This window comes from Sturnira hondurensis, unplaced genomic scaffold (genome assembly GCF_014824575.4).
Source record: "Sturnira hondurensis isolate 20B ecotype Veracruz unplaced genomic scaffold, ASM1482457v3 Scaffold0009244, whole genome shotgun sequence".
In the NCBI taxonomy this organism is placed as follows: Eukaryota; Metazoa; Chordata; class Mammalia; order Chiroptera; family Phyllostomidae; genus Sturnira; species Sturnira hondurensis.
In genome coordinates this window covers 4797865-4821563 of record NW_028081875.1, presented here as the reverse complement: position 1 = coordinate 4821563, position 23699 = coordinate 4797865, and the positions used below count along the sequence as shown (strand labels likewise).

The 23699-nt window shown below is 40.8% G+C and overlaps 1 protein-coding gene across 1 annotated transcript in view; it reads left to right on the top strand.

The window, feature by feature from the left end:
- Positions 1 to 23699, top strand: part of CFAP61 (cilia and flagella associated protein 61) — a 354812-nt gene that overhangs the window by 61825 nt on the left and 269288 nt on the right. The window contains exon 6 of the mRNA XM_037057020.1: positions 1087 to 1246. Within this exon, the coding sequence (XP_036912915.1) occupies positions 1087 to 1246 (160 nt within the window). The remainder of the gene's footprint in view (positions 1 to 1086; positions 1247 to 23699) is intronic.

Here is a 23699-nt window from a genome sequence, read left to right as displayed (position 1 = left end):
CGTACCACCTCCCAGTACCTCAGTGTGTTCACCAAACCAAAAACTCTCTAGTCCAGTTGTTTAGGGGTTTTTATGGTGGTTCCATTAATAATTGATTATATTATTGGCCATTGGTAATTGAACTTGATCTCTGGCCCCTCTTCCCTCCTGTGAGGTCAGGGGTAGGACTGAAAGTTCCAACCCACAAATCACATGTTTGGCTCCTTTGACAACTAGCCCCTATTTTCAAAGAGCCACCTTATTAGCATAAATTTACGTATCCTTGAAAGGTGCTATTATTAAAACAAAGAGGATCCTTTCAGGAAATTGCAAGTGTTTTTGGAGCTTGGGCTTAGACCAGGAATGAAGATCAAGTATATATTTCTTATTTTATCACTCTATTACATTCATAATCTTACCTGTGTATTCCTCATCAAAGGCCAAAAATCACAGGGACCATTGCAAGAGGTATAAACCAGGTATCTGTTATGATAATGGGAAGTGAAGGATGCATTTGCAGATTATGCCCATGAGTCGAGTTTGCTCAAACATTTTCCCCAAACCTCTTTCCTAATATCTCCTCTCCATGAGACTATCTAATCAAATTAATGAATTAAGATAATTGAGAGTGAGCAACCGTGAACTTTCTGTGACTTGGGGGTAATCAGATGGACACTGGGACAATGGCTGGTCTTACTGTGAACTGTGCATGGTAGAGGGCAGGAGAGTGGACAGAAGGCTTGCAGTGGGATAATAAAACTGTGCATGGGGCAGGCAGGAACATTGCGTGGGCAAAGAATGCACATGTTAAGTTCCAGATAATTTTCCCTCAAGGAAAAGGGCTCTCTGGCAGTTTCTCTATGTTACATATCCATTTCTAGTATTGTACACAATGGTCATTTATCAAAAATTGTTTTGAGCATGTTGTGTGTGCCATGCATTGTGCTGGACACTAGAGGTACTAAAGGAAAATACCGCTCCCTCCCTTAAACATTTCAAAGTGCCTGCCAAACTCTCAACTGCCCTTGTGCTATGGGTTCATGAAAGTTTCATGATGAGAATTCATTTGAGGTCTGATAGAGTGATAAGATATTTTGGATGTTTCAGGTGGAAGGTGTAGCTGTTGGGTTCATGAGTGTGTGCTCAAGAGTGAACATGCAGCTCCTGCATGAGTGCTTTGACTTGGTGCTCTTCCATGGATTCTGCGTCCCACATCCCGATGACGTTCTGGAACTACCACAAGAGCTAAGTGTTCAAGGAAGTCAAGGTACAGGAGCTAGCTATCATGGGAACATATCAGCAATTAAATCCATGTCTTATATACAACTGTGTTTCTTAACTAAGTGATGGGACTAATTTTATATCTCCTTCTCAAATTCTCTTTAAGGTGTAGCTTTCATGCTTAATCAAATCTGTGTGCAAATATTTGTGAGCTCAGATAGCCTAAATTTTAAATTTTAGTTTAGTTAGACGTAGTGGCCGTTCAGCTTAAGGTTTTCTAAAATCAGACTGTCTGCCTTCAGAATGTTTATGATGATATAATTGGTAGTATTTCAGGCTTTTATCCACACAAACACACAACACATGCAAGTGAAATTATAATAAGTGAATTTTTTAAGTCAGTCACCCAAGAAGTTCTATAGGCCTTTTTAATCCCACAAGTTAGTGTTTCTGTGTTGGTGTCTTTAACAAATGATTATGCAGTGCTGGTTTATTTCGAGTAGCCACTTTTTAACTTGCTTAACTTATTTCTAGCCATATATGATAACAAAATACTTCTTAAACATAGTCTATATCAGGATTTTCACCAACTGAAATTAGATAATCTCAAACTTTGGTATTTTACAATAATTTAATGAGGTCTTATTGTGTCCCTGGGTATCTTTGCAGTTAAGTGTTTTGGTTGTTAAATCAGACAGATAGAGGCATGGTATGTTAGCTCACTTATCTAAACCTGTTTTCTTTTTTCATTTTTAGAATAGAAACAATAGTAATACCTTACACGTAAGGGACTTGTGCCTATTCACCAGGGTTACTCATTCAAGGGCTTTACTCTAGTGCTCAATAAATGTAGGTCTTCTTTATTAGCAATTGTTATTTCTTTGTGATTGGCCTTTGACTTACTTGAGCTTTTCCAGGTTAAAATAAGGGCATTTTGAATTGTTCTTCTTTCTCGCGTCTGCAAGATTATATGTCAAGATTGTTCAAAACAGAAAAATGAACACATTGAGTGCTGGCAAATTTCTTGTTAATCTAAACAATGGCAAGTGTTATTATCACCTGGACAGGAAGCCAAGAGCATGGATATACAGAGCTCATCTGAATGTTCACGTATTACATAGAACTTGCAGAGCCATAGATGAAGAGGTGTTTCCTTTTTGTACTAATGATTATATGAGGTCTGTCCAGAAAGTGTCCAGCTATGTAACCTGAAAAAAAGAGACATTTATTGAAGAAGATACCAGAAACATTGTACATAGGACAATGACAGACACCTTTCTCCCCTTCAAAATATGCACCTTGGGACCTCCCAGTCGCCATCAGCTGCCCCGTCATATTTTCCTGAATCTCACTGACAGTCTGAAATCTCTTCCTTTTTACAGGTGATTTTAGTTTTGGGAAAAGCCAGAAGTTGTAGGGCACCATAGCTAGGCTGTAGGGTGTCTGAGTCACTGGATGATTTGATATTTTGCCAAAAAACTCTGCATAAGACGTGATGCATGAGCAGCCACTTTGTTGTGATGAAGCTGCCAGTCACCAGTTGCCCATAGCTACATCCTTCTGAATCATCCAGATAGGGTCCTCAGAGGAATGCTTAATGCAAAATTTGATGCATATTCGTTGCTGTACATGCTCAGTCATTTTGAATGTGAGGGCCACACAGTACACAAGTTCACTCAATGGCATCCACCGCCTCCACCAACTAGTCCAGTGAAGTCGTCACTATGTCGTGTGCACACATTCCAGTCCACTCTCCTTGGCTGCCAGGTTACATGGATATCACACAAATCATTCTCTTCATATTAACAATGGTTCAACTTTTCCTGTACAGACCTTGTACCCTTCCCAAAAGAGAGATTAAAGGTCATTATTTTTTTAAAATATATTTTATTGATTATACCATTACAGTTGTTCTATTCCCCCCCTTCATTCCCCTCCACCCACACACTCCCTCCCCCACCATTCTCCCCCTCTTAGTTTATAACCATGTGTCTCAAGTTCTTTAGATTCTATATTTCCCCCACTATGCTTGCCCTCCCCCCTATCTATTTTCAGCCTACTGTCTATGCTATTTTCTGTACCTTCTCCCCCCTTCACCTCCTCCCACTCCCCTGTTGCTAACCCTTCATGTGTTCTTCATTTCTATGGTTCCGCTCCTGATCTAGCTGTCCTCTTGGTTTGCTTTTGTTTTAGGTGTGGTTGTTAATAACTGTGTGTTTGCTGTCCTTTCACTGTTCATATTTTTCATCTTCTTTTTCTTATATAAGTCCCTTTAGCATTTCATATAATAAGGGCTTGGTGATGATGAACTCCTTGAACTTGACCTTATCTGAGAAGCACTTTATCTGTCCTTCCATTCTAAATGAAAGTTTTGCTGGATAAAGCAATCTTGGCTGTAGGTCTTTGGATTTCATGACTTGGAATACTTCTTTCCAGCCCCTTCTTGCCTGTAAGGTCTCTTTTGAGAAATCTGCTGACAGTCTGATGGGTACTCCTTTGTAGGTGACTGTCCCCTTATCTCTTGCTGCTTCTAGAATTCTCTCCTTCATTTTCATCTTGGCTAGTGTAATTATGATGTGCCTTGGTATGTTCCTTCTTGAGTCCAACTTCTTTGGGACTCTCTGAGTTTCCTGGATATCCTGGAACTCTGTTTCCTTTGCCAGACTGGGGAAGTTCTCCTTTATTATTTGTTCAAATACTTTTCCACTTGTTGCTCTTTCCCTTCCCCTTCTGGTCCCCCTATAATTCAGATGTTGGAATGTTTAAAGATGTCCTGAAGGTTCCTAAGCCTCTCTTCATTTTTTTGAATTCTTGTTTCTTCACACTTTTCTGTTTGATCATTTTTTTCTTCCCTCTGGACCCCTCCCTTAAGTCCCTGTTTCCTTTCCATCACTATTGGTTTCCTGTGCATTTTCCTTCATTTCAATCAGTTTAGCCTTCATTTGTTCCTCTAATTTGTGACTAAAATCAACCAGTTCTGTGAATATCCTCATCACCAGTATTTTGAACTGTGCATCTGATCGGTTGGCTATTTCTTGGCCGCTTAGAGTTACTGACTTTGGGGCTTTGAGTTCTTCTTGAGGCATAATATTTTGATCTGTTCGCACCTGTTATGTATGAGGGGCAGAGCCCTAGGTGTTTACCAGGGCAGGGCAACTCAGTGGCTGGGTTGTGACGCTGTATGTGGGGGTGGGGTCAAAGAGGGGCAATGGCGGTCCCCTCTGCTGCTTCCCGCCGCTGGAACCTGCGCCATCCATCACTGCTCGCTCCTTTGCCTGGTTTATCTGCACACAAATGTGTGACCACAGTCAACCTACCGCCTTGTGCCCTCACTGGGTCTGCCCATCACAGCCCCAAGCCTGGGATCTGCCAGCTGCCACCCGCATGCCTGGGTCTGCCTGGCTGAGTTTTCCTGCGTAACACCGCTCTACCAGTCGCTGGCTCCACCCTTCTTACCAGTTTGGCTGAACAGTTCGTTGTTGTCAAACTTCCGTATAGTTCAATTTTCTGTGTTTTGGTTGCATTTTTGTTACTAAAACTTTGTTGTCTTTAAGCTTGGTTGTGGGAGGAGGCACAGTGTTTCCACCTACGCCTCCATCTTGGCTGGAAGTCTGAAAAAACTTAAGTTGTTTGTTTTCCACTTGTGACTGTTATTATTAAAAACAAGTTGAAAGGATATAGTCTTTTCCTGTGTGTTCCAGAGTATCTCTGGGGCTCTTCATGTTCCATATATGTTGAATGGAAAAATCCTATTTTACAAACTTTATGGGGAGAAAATAATTTAAAATTGAGACTTAAAAACACATATAATCTAGTATATCTCTGTTTAGTGAATGCACACAGAGATATGGAAGCTGAAACAAGTGCTATGTCTCTCCACAGCCTTGAATATTTTTACTTAAAATCAGTTAGATAGGATGATAAAGGAAATAGGAAAACTTGTGTTATCTTCCATGCCTTGTTTATTTTTGAAAATCCAGCTTTACATTCACTGATACAAAGATGATTATGAAATTTTTACCAGGCAGCACTATTGTAGACTACCAAATTACTCAGGGATGGATTCACAAATAATCAACAGCTTATTATATCTAAGAAAAGAGTCATCAACACATTTTGCTGCCATCTTCTTATCAACAACAAAGAATGAGGCTCCAGAGAAGATTCTAAATGTACTATGATCTACTTTCCATTTTTTCGATGAAAGTCACAAGTTGAAGGAAATACAATTTCTCTAAAATATGAACTAAAATTCTTGTTTCAGATGGGCACACGTAACTGTGCCTTATACCTTGTATTTTGTTTATTGCTTTCTACTTTTCAAAGGATTTTCATGTATATTATCTCATTTTATTCCCATAACTTGATGTAGGAGAGCTAGGATAGGTGATATTGGGTCTTTTTAACACCTGCTCAAGTTCGTTCAAAATTTAAAGCTCATCAGGAACTGACCCCATGACCAGACCCATCCCTCTCTGCTTGGCAAGGTGACTTTATCTTGGATGGCTTTGACTGGAAACTCCAGTGGGGATTCTGCTGCACTAGATACATGATCAGTTTTTTCACTTCAACAAGTTATTTGAGTTATCACTTTAATGAGTTCTCAGTGGCATGCCCATATCCCTGAGACCATCACTAAACTGTTTCCATTCTGGGGGCTGTCCCTGTCCTGGCATAGTCTGGGACCTTTCACGTGTTAGGTGACCTCCAGGCTCTTGACTCATGTAGGAAAGGTTTCAAGAAATTTGGAGGAGGAATGAAAGCAAATTTTATTCAGGTAAACACAAAGAGAGATGACAAGGAATGAGCACTGTTTTGAAAGAAGCGAGAGTTTGTTTTCAGGTGGACAAAGGCCAACTCATGAGTGAATAAGTTGCGTATGTAGTCAATTCCTGGCATATCATGTGATCCTGGTTTTTGAATTTTGTGGTGCCAAATACTCTCTCAGCCTTCGGGAGGGGATCTTGTTCCTAATATCATCCATTCTTCTGGAAGTCTCATGACATTAGCTCCTCTGGGACTCCCCTTAACTTGTGCTGTCACTTTTCATTACACTGATGGTATAATGAGCTTTCAGGTTGGCCTCTGGTCAGTTTTTCCTCCATTTTGGAATGATCTAGTTTTAACTAGTTCTCATTGTTTTTGACTTCTATGACCAATACAGGGGTTTCCTGCTATAACTGTTACCTTTGATCTTGCATGGAGGTGGGAGCCCTGATGAGAGGACCTAGTTGTTTACTGGCCTGTGAAGTCTGTTCCTACTTCCTCACTCCACTTGTTGGTAGTTGTCCCTAACTTCTTTCTATTCTGCCTTAAGACTGTTTTGTGTATGTGTGCTCTGAACAAATTCCTTCTGTTGGAATCTTCACCTCTGTGTTTGTAGGATTTGCTAAAACTGTGGATGGCTACTCTGCCCTATTCCAGAGACAGGCCAGAAGTGCCAGGAAGTTAACACTCCAGAAGCAGTGTCTGTTTCCCTGTCTCACATCACTGCTCCCTTACTGCTATGTTCTCTATCATTTCCTAAATAAATGGTTGAACTTGAGTTCTTGACTGCATGCCTGCTTCTCAGGGAACCCTCACCAAGACTGCTGTTCTAGTTTTTCCCTACCCTCTGTGGAAACATTTATACAAAACTGGTAGCAGTCAGGGTATAAACACCAGCTGTCTCACCCTTTAGGCAGGATAACTGGGAAACATGAGTTGTATGCTGCTTCCCAGAGTTCTTCCATAGAATTAAGTTCCAGCTTTCCACAGTGGTAATCTGTGTAATTGCTTGTGTAGATAGCTAAATATTAATAAAAGAGAAGGGAGCAAAACTGGCTAAGCCTAATTAGGTTGGAAACTGAAGCTTCACACACCCCAGGGGATAGCTGCCCTGCCAACAGGGGAGGAAGGACTGGCTTTCCAATGTCGCTGAGGTGCAACTAGTCTGCTCACCCTGATTATGGAGGGGTGGAAGGATAAATAACAAAGGGGAAATTCTGCTGGACACATGAGCAGTAGAAACCAGATGATGCAACAGGACTTTGGGATATATGCAGTAGAAGCCAAGATGGTGACCTTAATGGGAAGGAATCTAGTCTGGGAAAAGGATTGGATTGGGTAGGAGACACAGAACCCTGGAAGATCTTGTTACAGAACAGAGGTCCAAGGGGCGGGGGCAATATTTGGGCCACCCAGGGACACCAAAAACTGTTACAGAACAGATACACTGGGGCCCGGACTCCAGAGGATACTATACTAATACCGTCTGGACCACCTACTGGGCCTGATTGTCCGTCGTCAATTGGAAAGACATCTCTCAATGCCAGAGACTTGTGAAAAGGAAAGGAATGTTTATTTAATGCTATGCAGACATAACATAGTAACCTAACGTCTTTGTTAAAATATCATCCACCTACTCACACAGTGCTCCCTTCTTCCCCTGCCCTAATTCAGGGTACCGTAACTCAGGCAAAGAGCACATGTCTGTTTTTCCAGGCTGCTGGCACCGTCAGCTGTGTCGCCATCCAGGCAGGATCTCCAATTAATCTAAAGTCATGTGGCACCTTCTCACGGTCCACTGGCAAGAGTTCTTTGTACCCATTTTTCCAGGCAAAGTCTCCTGCTTCCCAGGCCACATGGCCAGAGGGAGCACCCCAAAGCTGTGTGGGCCTCTTCTGCCAAAACTGCAGGGGTCTGCACTCCACCAAAAGCATGCAGCTTTCGTCTTTGCCTGGCTGCAGGGATCCCCACTCTGGCAAAGCCATGTGATTCTCCTTTTCAACTGGGCAAGAGGGGGTCCTCACTCTGCCCCAAATTGCATGGCTTTCTCTCTGCTAAAGCTACATGGTGATTCTCTCTCACGTGGCTACAGCAGTCCCCACTCTGGCCGAAAGCGCGCAGTTCTCCTCCTTCTCACATCACTGGGCAGGGGTGGGGGTCTCCACTCTGGCAAAGCCACGTGGTACTCCCCCTCAATGGTTGTTGTCTCTGGGTTTAAATCCCCACGCCAATCTTCTTCTGTACCCCTATTTCCGACTCCTCCCACAATCAGTTACACCTGCCAGTATTTCTATATTATTGCAAGTTTATTGGGCTGCCATTGTGAGTCTGGGCAGGTATAGCCCCATGTCATGGAGCCAATCTTCTCCAAGCTCCCATGCAGGTGCTGTAACTCAGGGGACCTGCCCCCTAGTTACATCTTGGGAGAAAAAGACTTCATCCCCCTGACTCCAAGCCTCACCACAGCCATTTAACATATCCAAGTGAACTGCCAAAGGCTGTAGATATGTTAAGTGACCACGCCACGGATTAACTGCAAGGCCGTGGCTGTACAAAACAGCCCTGCATGTTCCTGCTCCATGTATCCCTTCCCCCAACTCATACCTGTTGGGGAAGGGGTGAGGATATCTTATATGTCTCTCCAATAATTCCTTTATACCGTGAGTTCTGGACACCATTCCAAATTCCTTTTTGGGGGCCCCTTCTTGGCTGCACCCTGTATCAGTCTAGGAATTGGATTGGTTAGGGGGAGAGCCTAGCTCAAGCCTATGGAAGTTTTGGAAAGAGACTGGTCAGTTAGAAAGCCTGAGGTAATATAATCAAAGCTTAAAAGCCTCTCTTCATAATGTGTATTTATTTGCAAGTTCATTCACACATTCTTGCTCTGTAGCAGTTATGTGGGCCCAAGTGTGGGCTCCCAGCAGACTCCATGTGAAGGCCTGGGTACCACAATGCAGCATTAGCTGGAGCATAGCCAGGAACAGAGACTAAGCTAGCTGGATGGGTTCAGAGACTAAACTGGACTAATCTTTGGCATGTACTGAATGATGGCACCGAACTTCTGGACGATGGCTCTTGTTCTTGACTTGATGAAGACACGGCTGGACTTCTTCCTCAGTGGGACAGAGCTGAACCATCTGGCCATGGATAAGAGAGTTTCTGGGTACAATCCTTTGTGTTTGCTCCAGCTTCAGTAAATCTTACCACTACATCTCATTCTCTCATGCAAGATTCTCGAAGTGCTTTTCTTGTGACACTACAAGAGCCCCATTTCCACAGGCAACTTAATAGCACTTTATTAGCTGCTCCCTTTTTCTCTATTCCTCACCACCCTCCTGGTGCTTCCTGGAATCACCTCTTAAATAAACTGCCTCCTCTGAAATCCTTGACTCAGGGTATGGGCTTTTCCCACAAGCTGTGCAACTTGGAATTTCACACCAGCCACAACCCTTCCAAGCAGAATAATGGCCCAACTCTACACTTGTAAGCTAATACAGTGACTCTCCTTTAGTTATTTACATGCATTCTGATCAGCCTGGGGCCTTCAGCTTATCAGCCATATCAGAAGTTAACGTGGAATCCAAAAAGTTTAACTGTGTATATGCAATTGGCATTTGACTTATGTGTATATGTTTTAATTTTTTAGTCATCCATTTTGCATATATAACTTATCACACACACTGGTAAATTTTGGTTTTTAATTACTAAATCTTGGGACTAAACTGAGACCAATGGGAACAATGTCTGAGGATGCAGATTTTGTCCTAGTATAAGGAAAATCTAACAAAAGTTTATCTTTTTATTTAGTGGAGTACCTAGTTAAGAAGTAGCAAGTTCTCTAAATATTGGAAGAATTTGTAAAGAAATAGGTGCTGAGTCTCTGAACACACATCGGGATATTTCATATGCTAGGCAGTATGAATATATTCCTTCAGTGACAATACAGTGGCTCAAAACTATATTTTTCCCCCATAGGCCCCAGCACTGGCTCTGCCCAGCCTTTGCAATTCAAGCTGTGTCTTTTATTCACAGCATTGTCACAATAAAGACTTTGGAAACAGAATTGAGCTAGCAATTTTCTTGATGATGCATAAGGCAAAATAGGGCACAGACCGTGTTTCTACAGCTTTATTGGCATTGCCACAATTTTTGGTTAAAATTTTAAAAAAATAGAAACAAGCGAAAAACAAAACTTTTGTTTGTCATGTAGGTTGGTATGACCTGGGGAGCAGGAGTCTGTTTTAAATGAGCCCTGCCTGCAAGATTCAGATCTGTGAATCTCATTATATACCTGGGGCTTACCATACAGAATCTCTGTGGAACTTAATGTGCCATTAGTAGGGAGAAATACAATTTTATATAACAGAATTGTGGGCTTTCAAATGAGTAACCAATGTAGCCCCTTACAACCAAGTCACACAGGAAAAGTGCTGCTTACTATACATTTAAAAGACCCTTCAAAATATTTCCATATAATCACCACAAAAAACATGGCAATGTTGCCTTTTAAATTAAAAAATGTCACTTATTGTTATGAAGTGCTTCTTTACATCTTAAGTTTCTTTCCATTGAATTTACATTTGCTTCTGGCCTCAGATTCTCTCCTTTGTATGGGAAGGAAACATCTGGAACCACTCTGCATGTGCCAAATCTAAGAAACAATGGCTAAATCAAGTCTTATTTATTGTTTATCAATAAAATAAAGGACAAGTCTTTTAGCCTGTCTTCCTAAGGTTCTATTTTACATGCCAGGTTGCCTATTTTATTTTATTCTTCTTTTAACATGGATTCCAAGTATGGATGAAATACTCATCTACAGAGAATAGCAGTGTTTCTGCCAAAATATTTTCATTATTTATCTCAGGACATCTATTTTAATGTATAGCATGTTCTACAGTTATTGACCCACTAGGGCTTTGTATAAGGTTGTTTGGGCTGTCATAACAGAGTACCACAGACTGGGGAGCTTAAACAATAGATATTTATTTTCTCATAGTTCTGAGGGCTGAAGTCAGAGATCAGATTGTTGTCAGGGTTGATTTCTTCTGAGGACTCTCTGTGGCTCCTAGGTTGCTGCTTCTCCCAGTGTCTTCATGTGGTCTTTCCTCTGTCCCTGTCCCATTTCCTAATCTTGTCCTTGTGCAGATAAAGTCTTCTTGCATTTAGGGCTCACCTATAGGACAGCATTTTTTTTTACTATAACTGCACCATTTTATTGTATTTTTTCCATTACCATTTATTCACCTTATTCTCTCTTCCATCTATTCCCACCCTCCTCACTCACCACAATAATCACATTGTTGTCTGTGTCTGAGAGTCTTTTTTCTTTTTCACTCAATCCCTCAGCCCTCAAATGCCTTCTACCCAGAGCTGTCAGCCTGCTGTCTGTCTTTGAGTCTGTCTCTGTTTTGCTGGTTAGTTCACTTTCTTCATTGGATTCAGCATATGAGTGAAATCATGTGGTGTTTGTTTTTCTCTGATTGGCTTGTTTCCCTTAGCATAATTTTCTCCAGGACCATCCATGCTGTCACAAAGGGTAAAATTTTCTTCTTTTTCATGCCTGAGTAGTATTTCATTGTGTAAACCTCCCATAACTGTTTTATCCACTCATCTACTAATGGATATTCCAGCTGCTTCCAATTCTTGGCTACTGTAAATAATGTGGCAATGAACACAAGGGTGCTATGTTCTTTCGTATTGGTGTTTTGGGTTTCTTTGAATAAATTCCCAGAAGTGGAATCACTGGGTCATAAGGTTAAATCCCCCCCAAATTTTTTTTATCTTCAACTGAGGACATTTTTTTCATTTGATTTTTTAGAGAGAGAGGAAGGGAAAGAGAGCAACACTGATGTGAGAGAAAAGCATTGATCAGTTGCTTCCGCATGCATCCAGATGAGTATCCACACTGGGACTAGAAATAGAATGCATCTGGGCTAGGGGTCATTCATGATTGCACTGGACCATGATTGAACCTGCAACCTAGGTATCTTCTCTGACCAGAAATTGAACCAACAATCTTTCAGTTATGGGACAGTGCTTCAACCATCTGAGCCATACCAGTCAGGGCCCAATTTTAATTTTCATAGTAGCAGGATACAAAATTAATATCCAGAAATCACTTGCATTTTTATATACCAATAATAGCTTTCAGAAAGAAAAAATAAGAAAACAATCCCATTCACAATGACTTCAAAAAGAATAAAATACCTAGGAATAAACCTAACTATGGCTGTAAAAGACCTGTACTCAGAAAATTATAAAACACTGAAGAAAGAAATTGAAGAAGATACAAATAAGTACAAGCACATACCGTGTTCATGGATAGGACAAATTAACATTATTAAAATGTCCCTACTATGCAAAGCAGTCTATAGATTCAGTGCAATTTCCATGAAGATACCACTGACATATTTCACAGAACTAGAGCAAATATTTTAAAAATTTATATGGAATTAAAAAAGGCCCTGCATAGCAACAGTGATCCCAAGAAAGAAGAACAAAATTGGAGGAATCATGCTAACTAATACCAAACTGCCCTATAAGGCCATTGTAATGAAAAAGACATGGTAGTGGCATAGAAATAGACATATAGATCAATGGAACAAAATAGAGAGCCCAGGCATAAACCCACACCTTTATAGTCAATTAATATTCAACAGAGAAAGTAAGCACATACAATGGGCTAAAATAGTTTATTCAATAAATGGTGTTGGGGAAATTGGACAGATACTTGCAGAAAAATGAAACTAAACCACCTTCTTGTACCATAAACAAGAAAAAGTTCAAAATGGATTAAAGACTTAAATGTTAGACCTGAGACCATAAAAATCCTAGAAGAAAACAGGCAGTACTATCTCAGACATTGCTCATTGCAAACATTTTTTCTGATCTATCACCTCAGGCAAGGGAAATAAAAATTTTAAAAATGACAACCCACTGAATTGGAGAACATATTTGCAGATATATCTGATAAGGGGTTAATATCTAAAATTTGCAAAGAACTTACAAAACTCAATACCAGAAAAAAAGAAGACATCACTTTACTGTAATTATCTCTTTTAAAGGCCTTATCACATTCTGATGTACTAGGTGTTGGGACCTAAACAAGTGAATTTTGTGGGGATACAATTCAGCCTATAACATCCTAAGGTCCTGTGTCAATGATTCTCTGGAGCCTTGTGGCCAAGGCTGCATGGCTATGGCAATAATGTAGGTAGTGGTAACAAATTCCGCTCTACTTAAATACTCGTACAAAGCATAGTATACTCTCATAATTATTACAATTTGAGTTTTGTCTTTTTTTAAAACTATTGTCTCATTTGTATAGAAAGGTCCAAAATGTCACTCTTCCAAAATTATATACCGTTTTTAACCTTGTTTCTGTAGAATTAACTAATTGTTTGCTAGAGATATTGACAAAACAAGTAATACCAGACCTATGCCCAGACTGAGATAATTCTCAAGGTTGACAGTGTAAACTCTTATGGGGCTTCTCAGGGTGGAGCCCTTGGGCTGGTAACTATACCAGGAAGGAAATGATCTAGATTTGAAGCCCAGGATTGTTGTTAGGGTCACTGCCCTAAAGCTGTCTTGGTGAGCCTTTTGGTTATTTAACAAAACCTGTTGCTGAAAATGGTTTCTAAACCCTTTTAAATGCCTTTACAGAACAACAGCATCCCCCTGGCCGGTGAGGCTCAGCTGGTTGGAACTTTTTCGAATAACGGGAAGGTTGTGGGTTCAATTACAGGTCCGGGCACATACCTAGGTTGCAGGTTCCATCCCTGGCACAAGTCTGGATAAGACACAATCAATTAATCCTTCTCTACATGGATGTTTCTCTTTTTCCCTTCTTATCTCCCTTACCTCTTCTCTAAAAAGCAACGAAAAAATGTCAGATTTGTTTCACAATGGCAGAAATACAAATGCATTTGTATATAGCGCCTTGACGTCTTTGAAAGAAAAGTGGCTTTATTTATATTCACTATAATCATTATTTGCTGGAATTCTTTTCTCAGTAGGCAATGTCTCTTTTGCCCATATTTATAAAGCAGGGCAGAAGGTATTTAATGGATTTCAAGAGTTTATTTAACCATGAAACTCCTCTCTCTTAGTATATTCCCATGTAAATAGCCCTTTTATTTGTTCTCTTTGGTGACCTCTCTTCTTTTGGGCATAGGTTTTCCATTTCCACATGGGAGGCTGAATGATAATAATGAAAGATTATGCAAAAAAATCCATATTTAAAATAATGATGATATGTCACTTGTGTTGCTGGATAATTATAGTAATTTGCCTCTTACACTATATGGAGTCAGGAGTTAGTTACTAGAAAACAGGGTGATAGGGGTGATTTAGGGGATTTTCCTCCCAACAGGCTATTTGAGCCTGCTGATTTTTCTCTTGAAAATCAATTGTTTGCTAGTAAATACTCTGAAATTTTCCCTGATTAAATTGGCTGTGTGCAGACTGCACCCACTACATTGAGGTCACTGTGGGTTCTGTGTCTGTTTACACAAGGTTTGTGAGACTCTTAAAATATCATGGATTTACCTAATTTAATCTAAGCGAGGCAACTAAGGAAGCAATTACTAAATATCATAGTCTTTGCACATGGCAACAAAGAAAAACGTGTTAATTCTAAGCCCAACATGAGGCCAGTTATTTTACTCCTGAATTGCAAGGCTTTTCTACATTGCAGATTTCTCTGGCTTTTGGTGTTTTCACACTCTATTTAATACTTCATGAAGTAGACAGTATCCTTTTGGAGAATTGCAAAATGGGATGAAAAGGAACAAGGAATTAAGTATAAAGCCCAGAGTCTGTTTGGCATATGGAGATTGGCTGACTGGATATAGAGAGTTTCTGGTCAAGTGGAACATGTACAGGGACACAGAAGTTAGATCTAACTCTCCATTTGCTGATGTGGCATCCCAAGGAGAACACTTCTATACTGGGCCTAAAAAGTTATTTCAAAACAAATATATGTTTTTTAATATAATTTATATTTATATATATATACACACATACATACATATTTCTTTACAAAACTAGCTATACAAAAATATTATTTATCATAAGTGTAAGAAAATATTTAGCTTCCATAAAACTAAAAAGCACATTAAAACCCAAGATCTATTTCTCCCCCTTTTTGCCTTCTAAGTTATAAATATGTGTTGTAATTAAGAGTTCTGGGCCACCAGCTAACTCAGAGTTTCAAACAGTTATGAAGGTTATATCCCTTTTTCTCTCCTTAAAGTTGTCTTTGTTTCTTATCCTATCTTTACAAAGTAAAAGCTTCTTTTGTTGGTTGATCTTTTCAAAGTACTAGCTAGCTCTTACATTTTCTGTCAAGTCTGTGGGCATATTTCTTTTTGAATTTGTTAATATCTGTTTTTATTCCTGTGAACTTCTTTCTCTTAATTTCTTTGGATTTGTTTTGTTCTTCCTATTCTAGTTGCTTGATTGATTTTTTTTGTTGTTTGATATGAAAGCATTTGTTGGAAAGGAAAACTTTACCAACTCAGGTTGGGGACTTGCAAATTAAATGATAGTAGACAGATCAACTGGAGAAAAGCTTATTATGTCTGCAGGAGTACTCCTGTTGGTAACTCACTGAATTACCAGAGGTTAAGTAAAGGTGTATATATCAGTTTAAAAGGTGTACGTGTGTGTGTCCATGTTATAGCTTAAGAAGGATAATATGGAAGGTTCTGTTGGGTATTGTGCCATTGAAATTGCCATGCATGGGATCATACTGGATCACCCAGACTATATAGTTGAGATTAATGAAGAGGTTACTTTGCCAGAATTAAAAATTGCCCTGGTGACCAAGGGCCGAATAGGGTCAAATCATTTTCTCTGAACTTCACCATTGTGTCTCAGGAACATTGCTGGTGCTGCAGGAAAAAATATAGCTGCATGTCAACTGAGGAGGAGCAGAGATCATGCTTTGCTGAAATTTTATATAAAAGCTTAAATTGGACTTTTTAAAAAGTATATTTTATTGATTATCTTATTACAGTTGTCCCATTATTTTCTGCCCTTAATTCCCCTCTACCTCTCTACACGCCACCCCCCTCCCCAGCATTTACGCCTTTAGTTCATGTCCATGGGTCATACATATAAGTTCTTTGGCTTCTCCATTTCCCATACTATTCTTAACCTCCCCCTGTCTATTTTGTACCTACCATTTATTCTACTTATTCCCTGTACCTTTTCCCCCATTTTCTCCCCCAAACCCTGCTGATAATTCTCCATGTAGTCTCCATTTCTGTGATTCTGTTCCTGTCCCAGTTGTTTGCTTAGTTTGTTTTTGTTTTTTAGGTTCAGTTGTAGATAGTTGTAAGTTAGTTGTCATTTTACTGTTCATAGTTTTGATCTTCTTCTTTTCCTTAGATAAGTCCCTTTAACATTTCATATAATAAGGGCTTGGTGATGATGACCTTTAACTTGACCTAATCTGGGAAGCTTGACCTTTATCTGCCCTTCCATTCTAAATGAAAGCTTTGTTGGATAGAGCAATCTTGGATGTAGGTCCTTGCCTTTCGTGACTTTGAATACTTCTTTCCAGCCCCTTCTTGCCTGCAAGGTTTCTTTTGAGAAGTCACCTGATAGTCTTATGGGAACTCCTTTGTAGGTAGCTGTCTCCTCTTCTCTTGCTGCTTTTAAGATTGTCTCCTTATCTTTAATCTTGGGTAATGTAATTATGATGTGCCTTGGTGTGTTCCTTCTTGGATCCAACTTCTTTGGGACTCTCTGAGCTTCCTGGATTTCCTGCTTAAATTATTCTTAATGCTAATAACAATTCTGAAGTCATTCCTGCTTTTATTAAATGAATAATATCAAACTTATATTCATTGAAGATTTATCTAAGTTACATGAATTTGAAAAACATTTGAGTTGGCACCTATATTTCCAAGAGTTTGGGGAACATGTAATTTCTATAAGTACTGATGTTCCTCTAACAATTAGAGTAGAGTTCCTTTAAGGGTTTTTATAAATTTAATTTAGTAATACCATCCAGAGGTAGACATATATGTATGTATGTATATAACATACATATCTAAAGACAGGTACAAATAGGGACGTTGTAACTTTTATTGTAAAACTTTCACCATGAGTCATTCATAAATACATGAATAGAAAACTCACTAATTTATAAAAGAGTTGGTTCTTGTTTTTGTCCCAATTTATAATTTTATCTGAATTGTTTATCTTGTAGATGGAACAAGTTAAGTTTACCCTACTCAATTTGGTACATGTGGACAAGTCTTGTGGACAAGACTTTTAAGATTGTTTTTTTATTCCAACATATAATCTATGGAGGTTATGGATTAAATTTTAGGTGAGGGACTGAGGGGTCATCAAGCAGCTGTCTGTTTATAAAGCTTATCTGAGTAGATAAAATATCCAGTCTGTTTTTCAGTTATCCTTATTTTTTCCTTTTCAGAGGCAGGTGATTACTTTTAGGAATCCCCAAGTCTCTGAGAGCCCCAGTGTGGGATTCCATGGGGCTTAAAGTTAGTAAAGTCATGCCAACAAGACTGGAAGTGGACAGAGTCAACACCAGAGTGGTGGAGCATGTCAGTTTGAAAAGGAAGATGTCAGTCAACTGAGAGATTCCCATGGGGGAAGCACAGTGGATTAGGGAGGACAGAGGGACCTTGAAACAAAAAGCCAAGAATTCCAAGTCCAGAATTTGGAGAGTGAATCATGACATGAAACAAAGAGCCAGGAAGAATTGCCAGCCCAAACAAAGAAGCCTGAGATTCTAACCCAGCTTTAGTAAGTATAGACATTTTAAATGTGCTCAAACCATTAACCAGGGATGCAAGAGGCATCCCGAAAGAGAGCATAGAAGATGCATTCTTCATTCGCAAAGGTAGGCAAGGAGAAAGTAAGGAAGGATGTCTGTTGCCACAGGCAGTAAAAATAGTGCCTTACTTATGTCTCTGATCTCCCACAAAAGCCACTTTGGAGCACAGGCCTGCTAATCTGTGACTCTGGGCCAAAGAGGGAAATTGATATAAAGGTCATTATAGCCTGAGACCCTTTAGTCTTTAGATTTAAACAAACCCCTAGAGAACTGGTAATAGTTGGTTGTAAAGTGCTGGTTGCACACCTTGTGTCTCTGACCCCTGACCTGGCATGTGGCCACCTCCAAGGGCATACCTGACAATATGCATCCCCTGGCAGAGGGGAAACCAGAGAGAAAACACACTCAATGGATCCAAGCCAAGCTCTCACAAACTGAGAAGAAAGAAAACCTCATCTACTTTTTACTGGTAACCCACAGCCAACTTTGTCCAAGTGACACAGAACCCCCAAGCTATGCTGTTCTGGAACAGCTGTGGGGTCTGATTGCCTGCCACTAACACGTGTGACTCCCAATGCCAGAGTTTGGTGAAAAGGAAAGGAATTGTTCATTTGAAAGTTATTCAGATTTAGAATAATGGTGGAATTCTGCCGTTAAGTCCCAATCCTTTTAAAATACCCACAAACACACAGTCCTACCTCCCTTTGCCAAATTAGGCCAATTTTCAGAATATGCCAGCCAGGGGTATAATCTTTTAGAAAAACAGAAGTCCATGGCTCAGCATTCCCATCCCCATTCAGCATCTCAGGCATCTAACATTAATCTGTGCTCTGCTGGGCAGGTCCTGCAATTCCTAGCACCATCAGCTGTGTTGCCATGTTCTCCAGGCAGGTTTCTCAGCAGTTCTCCACTTCTTTTTCCAGCTTCTAATCCAAAACCACGTGGCACCTCCTTATGCACCAGACCTCATGACATGCTGTAGGGGGCCCTTCTACACTCTTTCAAACCACCTGGCCCAATTCCCCCATGGTTGCCTGCCCTTCACTTTAAATCCTGACCCAGAGCCTCCTGCGTGACCTCATCTCCGACTCCTCCCACAGTGAGCTACTTTTTTTTCCCCCAGTCCTCCAGTATCGTTTAAGTGTATTGGCTGCCATCTCCAGGCAGGGCAAGAATGACTAAGTGATCCAGAGGACTGTTCCTGTGGCTATATCAGGAGTCAGTATATATCCTGAAAGTAACACCTACTTTGCCCTGAGGTTATCTTGCTTTTGTTATGAAAAGTATCTTAAACTGTATTATCCACTCCCCCATCCCCCAACCAAGGGCTCTGGGGGCTTTGGGGAGCCCCTTAGTCTGTACTTCATTTCCTAAGTAGCTGCCAATTTGGTAATAATCAGAAAATCACAGGTATGTGAGGCCTGCTTGACCAACAAGACTTATAGGACATAAGCCTGTATGCCACCCTGTGATTTTCCTTATGACAAACAGCAACACAGAAGATATACAAATGAGACAGGACACAATGGCTATCTATAACAAGAGTCACAATACCCAAGGAACTAGTTTTCACCAAAAAGTTTTCTCCTATAAAGCTAAATTTTGGAAAAATCTCTTTTAGAAAAGCGAGGAGAGATTTTTACAACCTTCATTGCACTGGATTCTGAACAGAGTTCCTAGAGTGTGACTGCTAAGAAAGCTTGCTTTTCTTGGCTTGGTCAGAGGATCCCAGTTCTCCGCTACAGTCTCCAGAATAAGCAGGGAATCCCAACCATCCCACATTCATCACCAAAACTGTTGGGAGCAAAAACTTTTCCTCTGCCAATTGAGGTCTGAGTGTCAGGAACTTGTGAATTAACTGCCAATAGATAGGTTTACAGGAGAAATATTAATTATGCAGGAATATTCTAGTTGTGAGTAACTAGTTGAATAGCCAGAGGTAGAGGTGTATATACCAACTTAAGAAAAGGGGTTGGGGGAGTTAGGGGTTCCATGGGAAAGTATGAAAGGGTCTAATGGGCTTTTTATCCTAGTGAGAAAGGTCAGTCTCCTTCCTGGTTGGAAACTTCTCAGGAGAGAGGGTTGGGGCTTATGGAAGTTGAATTTGCACTTCTAAGTGCTAGGGTGAGTGTTACCCCAAACAGGAAACTCCATTGGTGAGGATCCCTGGATCCTGCATTTTGCAGTCTCTCTGCTTAAATTTAGTGTTTCCGTGGCTGCTGACTGTTAGATGTTTTCAGTTTGAAGTAACCTTCATACTACTTTGGTGGGTTGTTAATCCCTTCACATTTAAAGCAAGACTTTTTAAATCAGTCTTGCCTTGTCTATATTTCATAGTCTATTATCAATTAATACATTATTAATGATCTCATTCTCATTGTTATTTTATGAACAATCTGTGGTTGTGAGCTTAATCTCCTCTTTCATCTAAGATTTATTTAGGGTTCCATTTCTAATTAGTGTAATCAGTGTGAGCATGTCCTCTTGTCATAAATTTCTAATTTTATTGCATTATGGTTATAAAATATGATATAATTTTTATTTTTGGTTTAAATTGAGGTCTGTTTTTTCGTACAGACTGGTATGGGATTGTAACAGGGCACAGCCAAGAGGGGGGCCCAAAAAAGGGATTTGGAATGGGGTCCAGGGTCCAGAACTCAAGGTGTCCAGGAAATATTAAGATGTCCTTCCCCTCCCCGCCCCACAGGTGTGAGTTGGGGAAGGGACAAATGGAGCAGGGCCATTGAGAGCTGTTTTGTACAGCAAAGGCTTTGCAGCTAACCTCTGGCATGGCCATTTAACCTATCTGTAACCTTTAGCTGGCTGCATAGATATGTTAAATAGCTGTGGCTACCCTCTGAGCCAGAGGGATGAAAGTGACTTCCACCCAAGATGTAACTGGGGGCAGGTCCCCTGAGTTACAGCACCTGTGTAAGACCTTGGAGTTGATTGGCTCCAGGACATGGGGCCATACCTGCCCAGACTCACAATGGTGGCAGTACAGTAGACTTGGAATAATACAGGAGTGCTGGCAAGTGTAACTGATTGTGGGAGGAGTCGGAAATGGGGGTACAGAAGAAGATTGGCATGGGGATTTAAAACTCAGACGCCACAGCAATTGAGCAGGGAGCCACATGGTTTTAGCAGAGTAACAACTCCCTCGTGGCCAGGTGGAGGAGTACCATGTGGCTTTGCCAGAGTGGCGACCCTACCCTCTCTGCAGCTCTGGTGGAGAAAAGAACCGTGAGGTTTTGGCCAGAGTACAGACCCCTGCAGCTCTGTTAGAAGAGGACCACTTGACTTTGGGGTGCTCCCTTTGGCCAGGTGGCCTGGGAAGCAGGAGAGACTTTGCCTGGAAAAAGGGTGAACTGTTGCCAGTGGACCATGAAAAGTTGCCACATGGCTTTGGATTAATTAGAGATCCTGCCTGGACATTGACCCACTGGGCGGTGGCAGGAACCTCGATCCCAGACGTGTGCTTCTTTTCCTGAGTTATGGTACCCTGAATTAGGGCAGGGGGAGAAGGAAGTGGTGTGGGCACCTGTGGGTATCCTAAAGAATTTTGATATATTAATGGGGACATTGGGTCACTACTTTAAGTCTGTATAGCTTTAAATCCTTCCTTTTCACAAATCTCTGGCATTGAGAGACATCTTTCCTCTGGCAGTGGACAGATGAGCCCAATAGGTGGTCAGGACAGTATTAGTATAGTGTCCTTGGGTGGCGGGGGGCCCAGTTTTGGCATCCCTGGGTAGACCAAATATTGACCCCCTCGGACCTCTGTTGTTGTAACAGGATCAGTTTTTATACATGTCCAGAGACTTCTAAGAAATGTGCATTCTCTGTTTACAGGGTTCAAATTTTTATTTGGCATCGCTAAATACTACTTACTAATGATATTCAAATTTTCTATGTCTTTATTATTATTGATTTCTTTATTATATTGTGAGGAGGTAAATTAAAATTTTCTCCTTTATTGTGGTCTCCTACTCTTCTCCTGGAATTTTTTAAATACATATTTTATTGATTCTGCTATTACAGTTGTCCCGTTTTCCCCCTTCACACCCCTCCACCCTGCACACCCTCTCCCACCCACATTCCCTCCCCTCTTGTTCATGTCCATGTGTCATACTTATAAGTTCTTTAGCTTTTACATTTCCCATACTATTCTTACCCTCCCCCTATTTTTTACCTACCATCCATGCTACTTATTCTCTGTACCTTTTCCCCCTCATTCTCCTTTCCACTCTCCTGTTGTTAACCCTCCATGTGATCTCTATTTCTGCAGTTCTGTTCCTATTCTAGTTGTTTGCTTAGTTTGCCTTTGTTTTTGTTTTAGGTGTGGTTAATAATTGTGAGTTTGGTATCATTTTATTGTACATGTTTTTTATCTTCTTTTTCTTAGATAAGTTCCTTTAACATTTCATAAAATACGGGCTTGATGACGATGAACTCCTTTAACTTGACCTTATCTGAGAAGTGCTTCATCTACCCTTCCATTCTACATGGAAGCTTTGCTGAATAGAGCAATCTTGGATGTAGGTCCTTACCTTTTATGACTTGGAATATTTCTTTCCAGCCCCTTCTTGACTATAAGGTTTCTTTTGAAAAATCAGCTGACAGTCTTATGGGCGATTCTTTATAGGTGATGCTCTCCCTTTGTCTTGCTGCATTTAAGAGTCTCTCCTTATCTTTAATCTTGGCTAAGGTAATTATGATGTGCCTTAGTGTGTTCCTTCTTGGGTCCAACTTCTTTGGTACCCTCTGAGCTTCCTGGATTTCCTGGAAGTCTATTTCCTTTGCCAGTTTGGGGAAGTTCTCTTTTATTATTTGTTCAGATATGTTTTCCACTTGTTGCTCTTCCTCTTCCCCTTCTGGTACCCCTATAATTCGGATGTTGGAACGTTTAAAGATGTCCTGGAGGTTCCTAAGCCTCTCCTCAGTTTTTTTGAATTCTTGTTTCTTCATTCTTTTCTGTTTGGTTGTTTTCTTTCTTCCTTCTGGTCCACTCCATTGATTTGAGTCCATTTTGTTCCCATTATTATTGGTTTCCTGTACATTTTCTTTTATTTCACTTAATGTAGCCTTCATTTTTTCATCTAATTTGCAACCAAAATCAACCAATTCTGTGAGCTTCCTGATCACCAGTGCTTTGAACTCTGCATCTGATAGGATGGCTATCTCTTTGACATTTATTTGTATTTCTTCTGGAGCTGTGATCTGTTCTTTGGGCCTTTTTTTTTGTCTGAACTCACCTAATACATATCAGGGCAGGGCCTTAGGTGCTCACCAGGGCTGGGCAACCCACATCGCTGGGTTCTGACTTTGTATGTGGGGGAGGTGTCTGAGAGGGAACAGTAGTGCTTGCTCTGCTCTGTGCTGAATTTCAGTCACTTCCGCTGCTTCCCCCAAGCAAACTGTACCCTATTGATGCTGATTCCTGTGTGGGTGGGTCTCTCCAACAAACTCTCCTGTGAGGCTGGGAGTTTCTCCCGGCACCTCAACCCCACAGATGTTTTCAATTGGTGTTTTGAGACTTTATTTCCCTGAGCTGGGACCCTGGGTTGCATAGTCTGTCTTGCTCCCCAGTTTTGCCTGGTTTATGTGTGAGCAGATGTGGGACTGCCCAGTTCTGAAAGCCACCCTGTGTGCCATGCCCCTCCACAATCCACCACCTCGCTGGGTCCTCCTGTTACACAGACTCCTCCTGCCCTACGCGTCTGGAGTCTGCCAGCCACTGCTTTTTGCTGTTTTTTTTGTTTTTTGGGGGGTTTTTTGCCGCAACCCCTCTCTACCTGGCCAGCTGACTCCGCCTCTCCTACAGGTCTGGATGAATGTGTCTGCCTTAACTCCTTGGTTGTTGGACTTCTGTATAGTTTAATTTTCTGTCAGTACTGGTTGTTATTTTGTTTCTGAA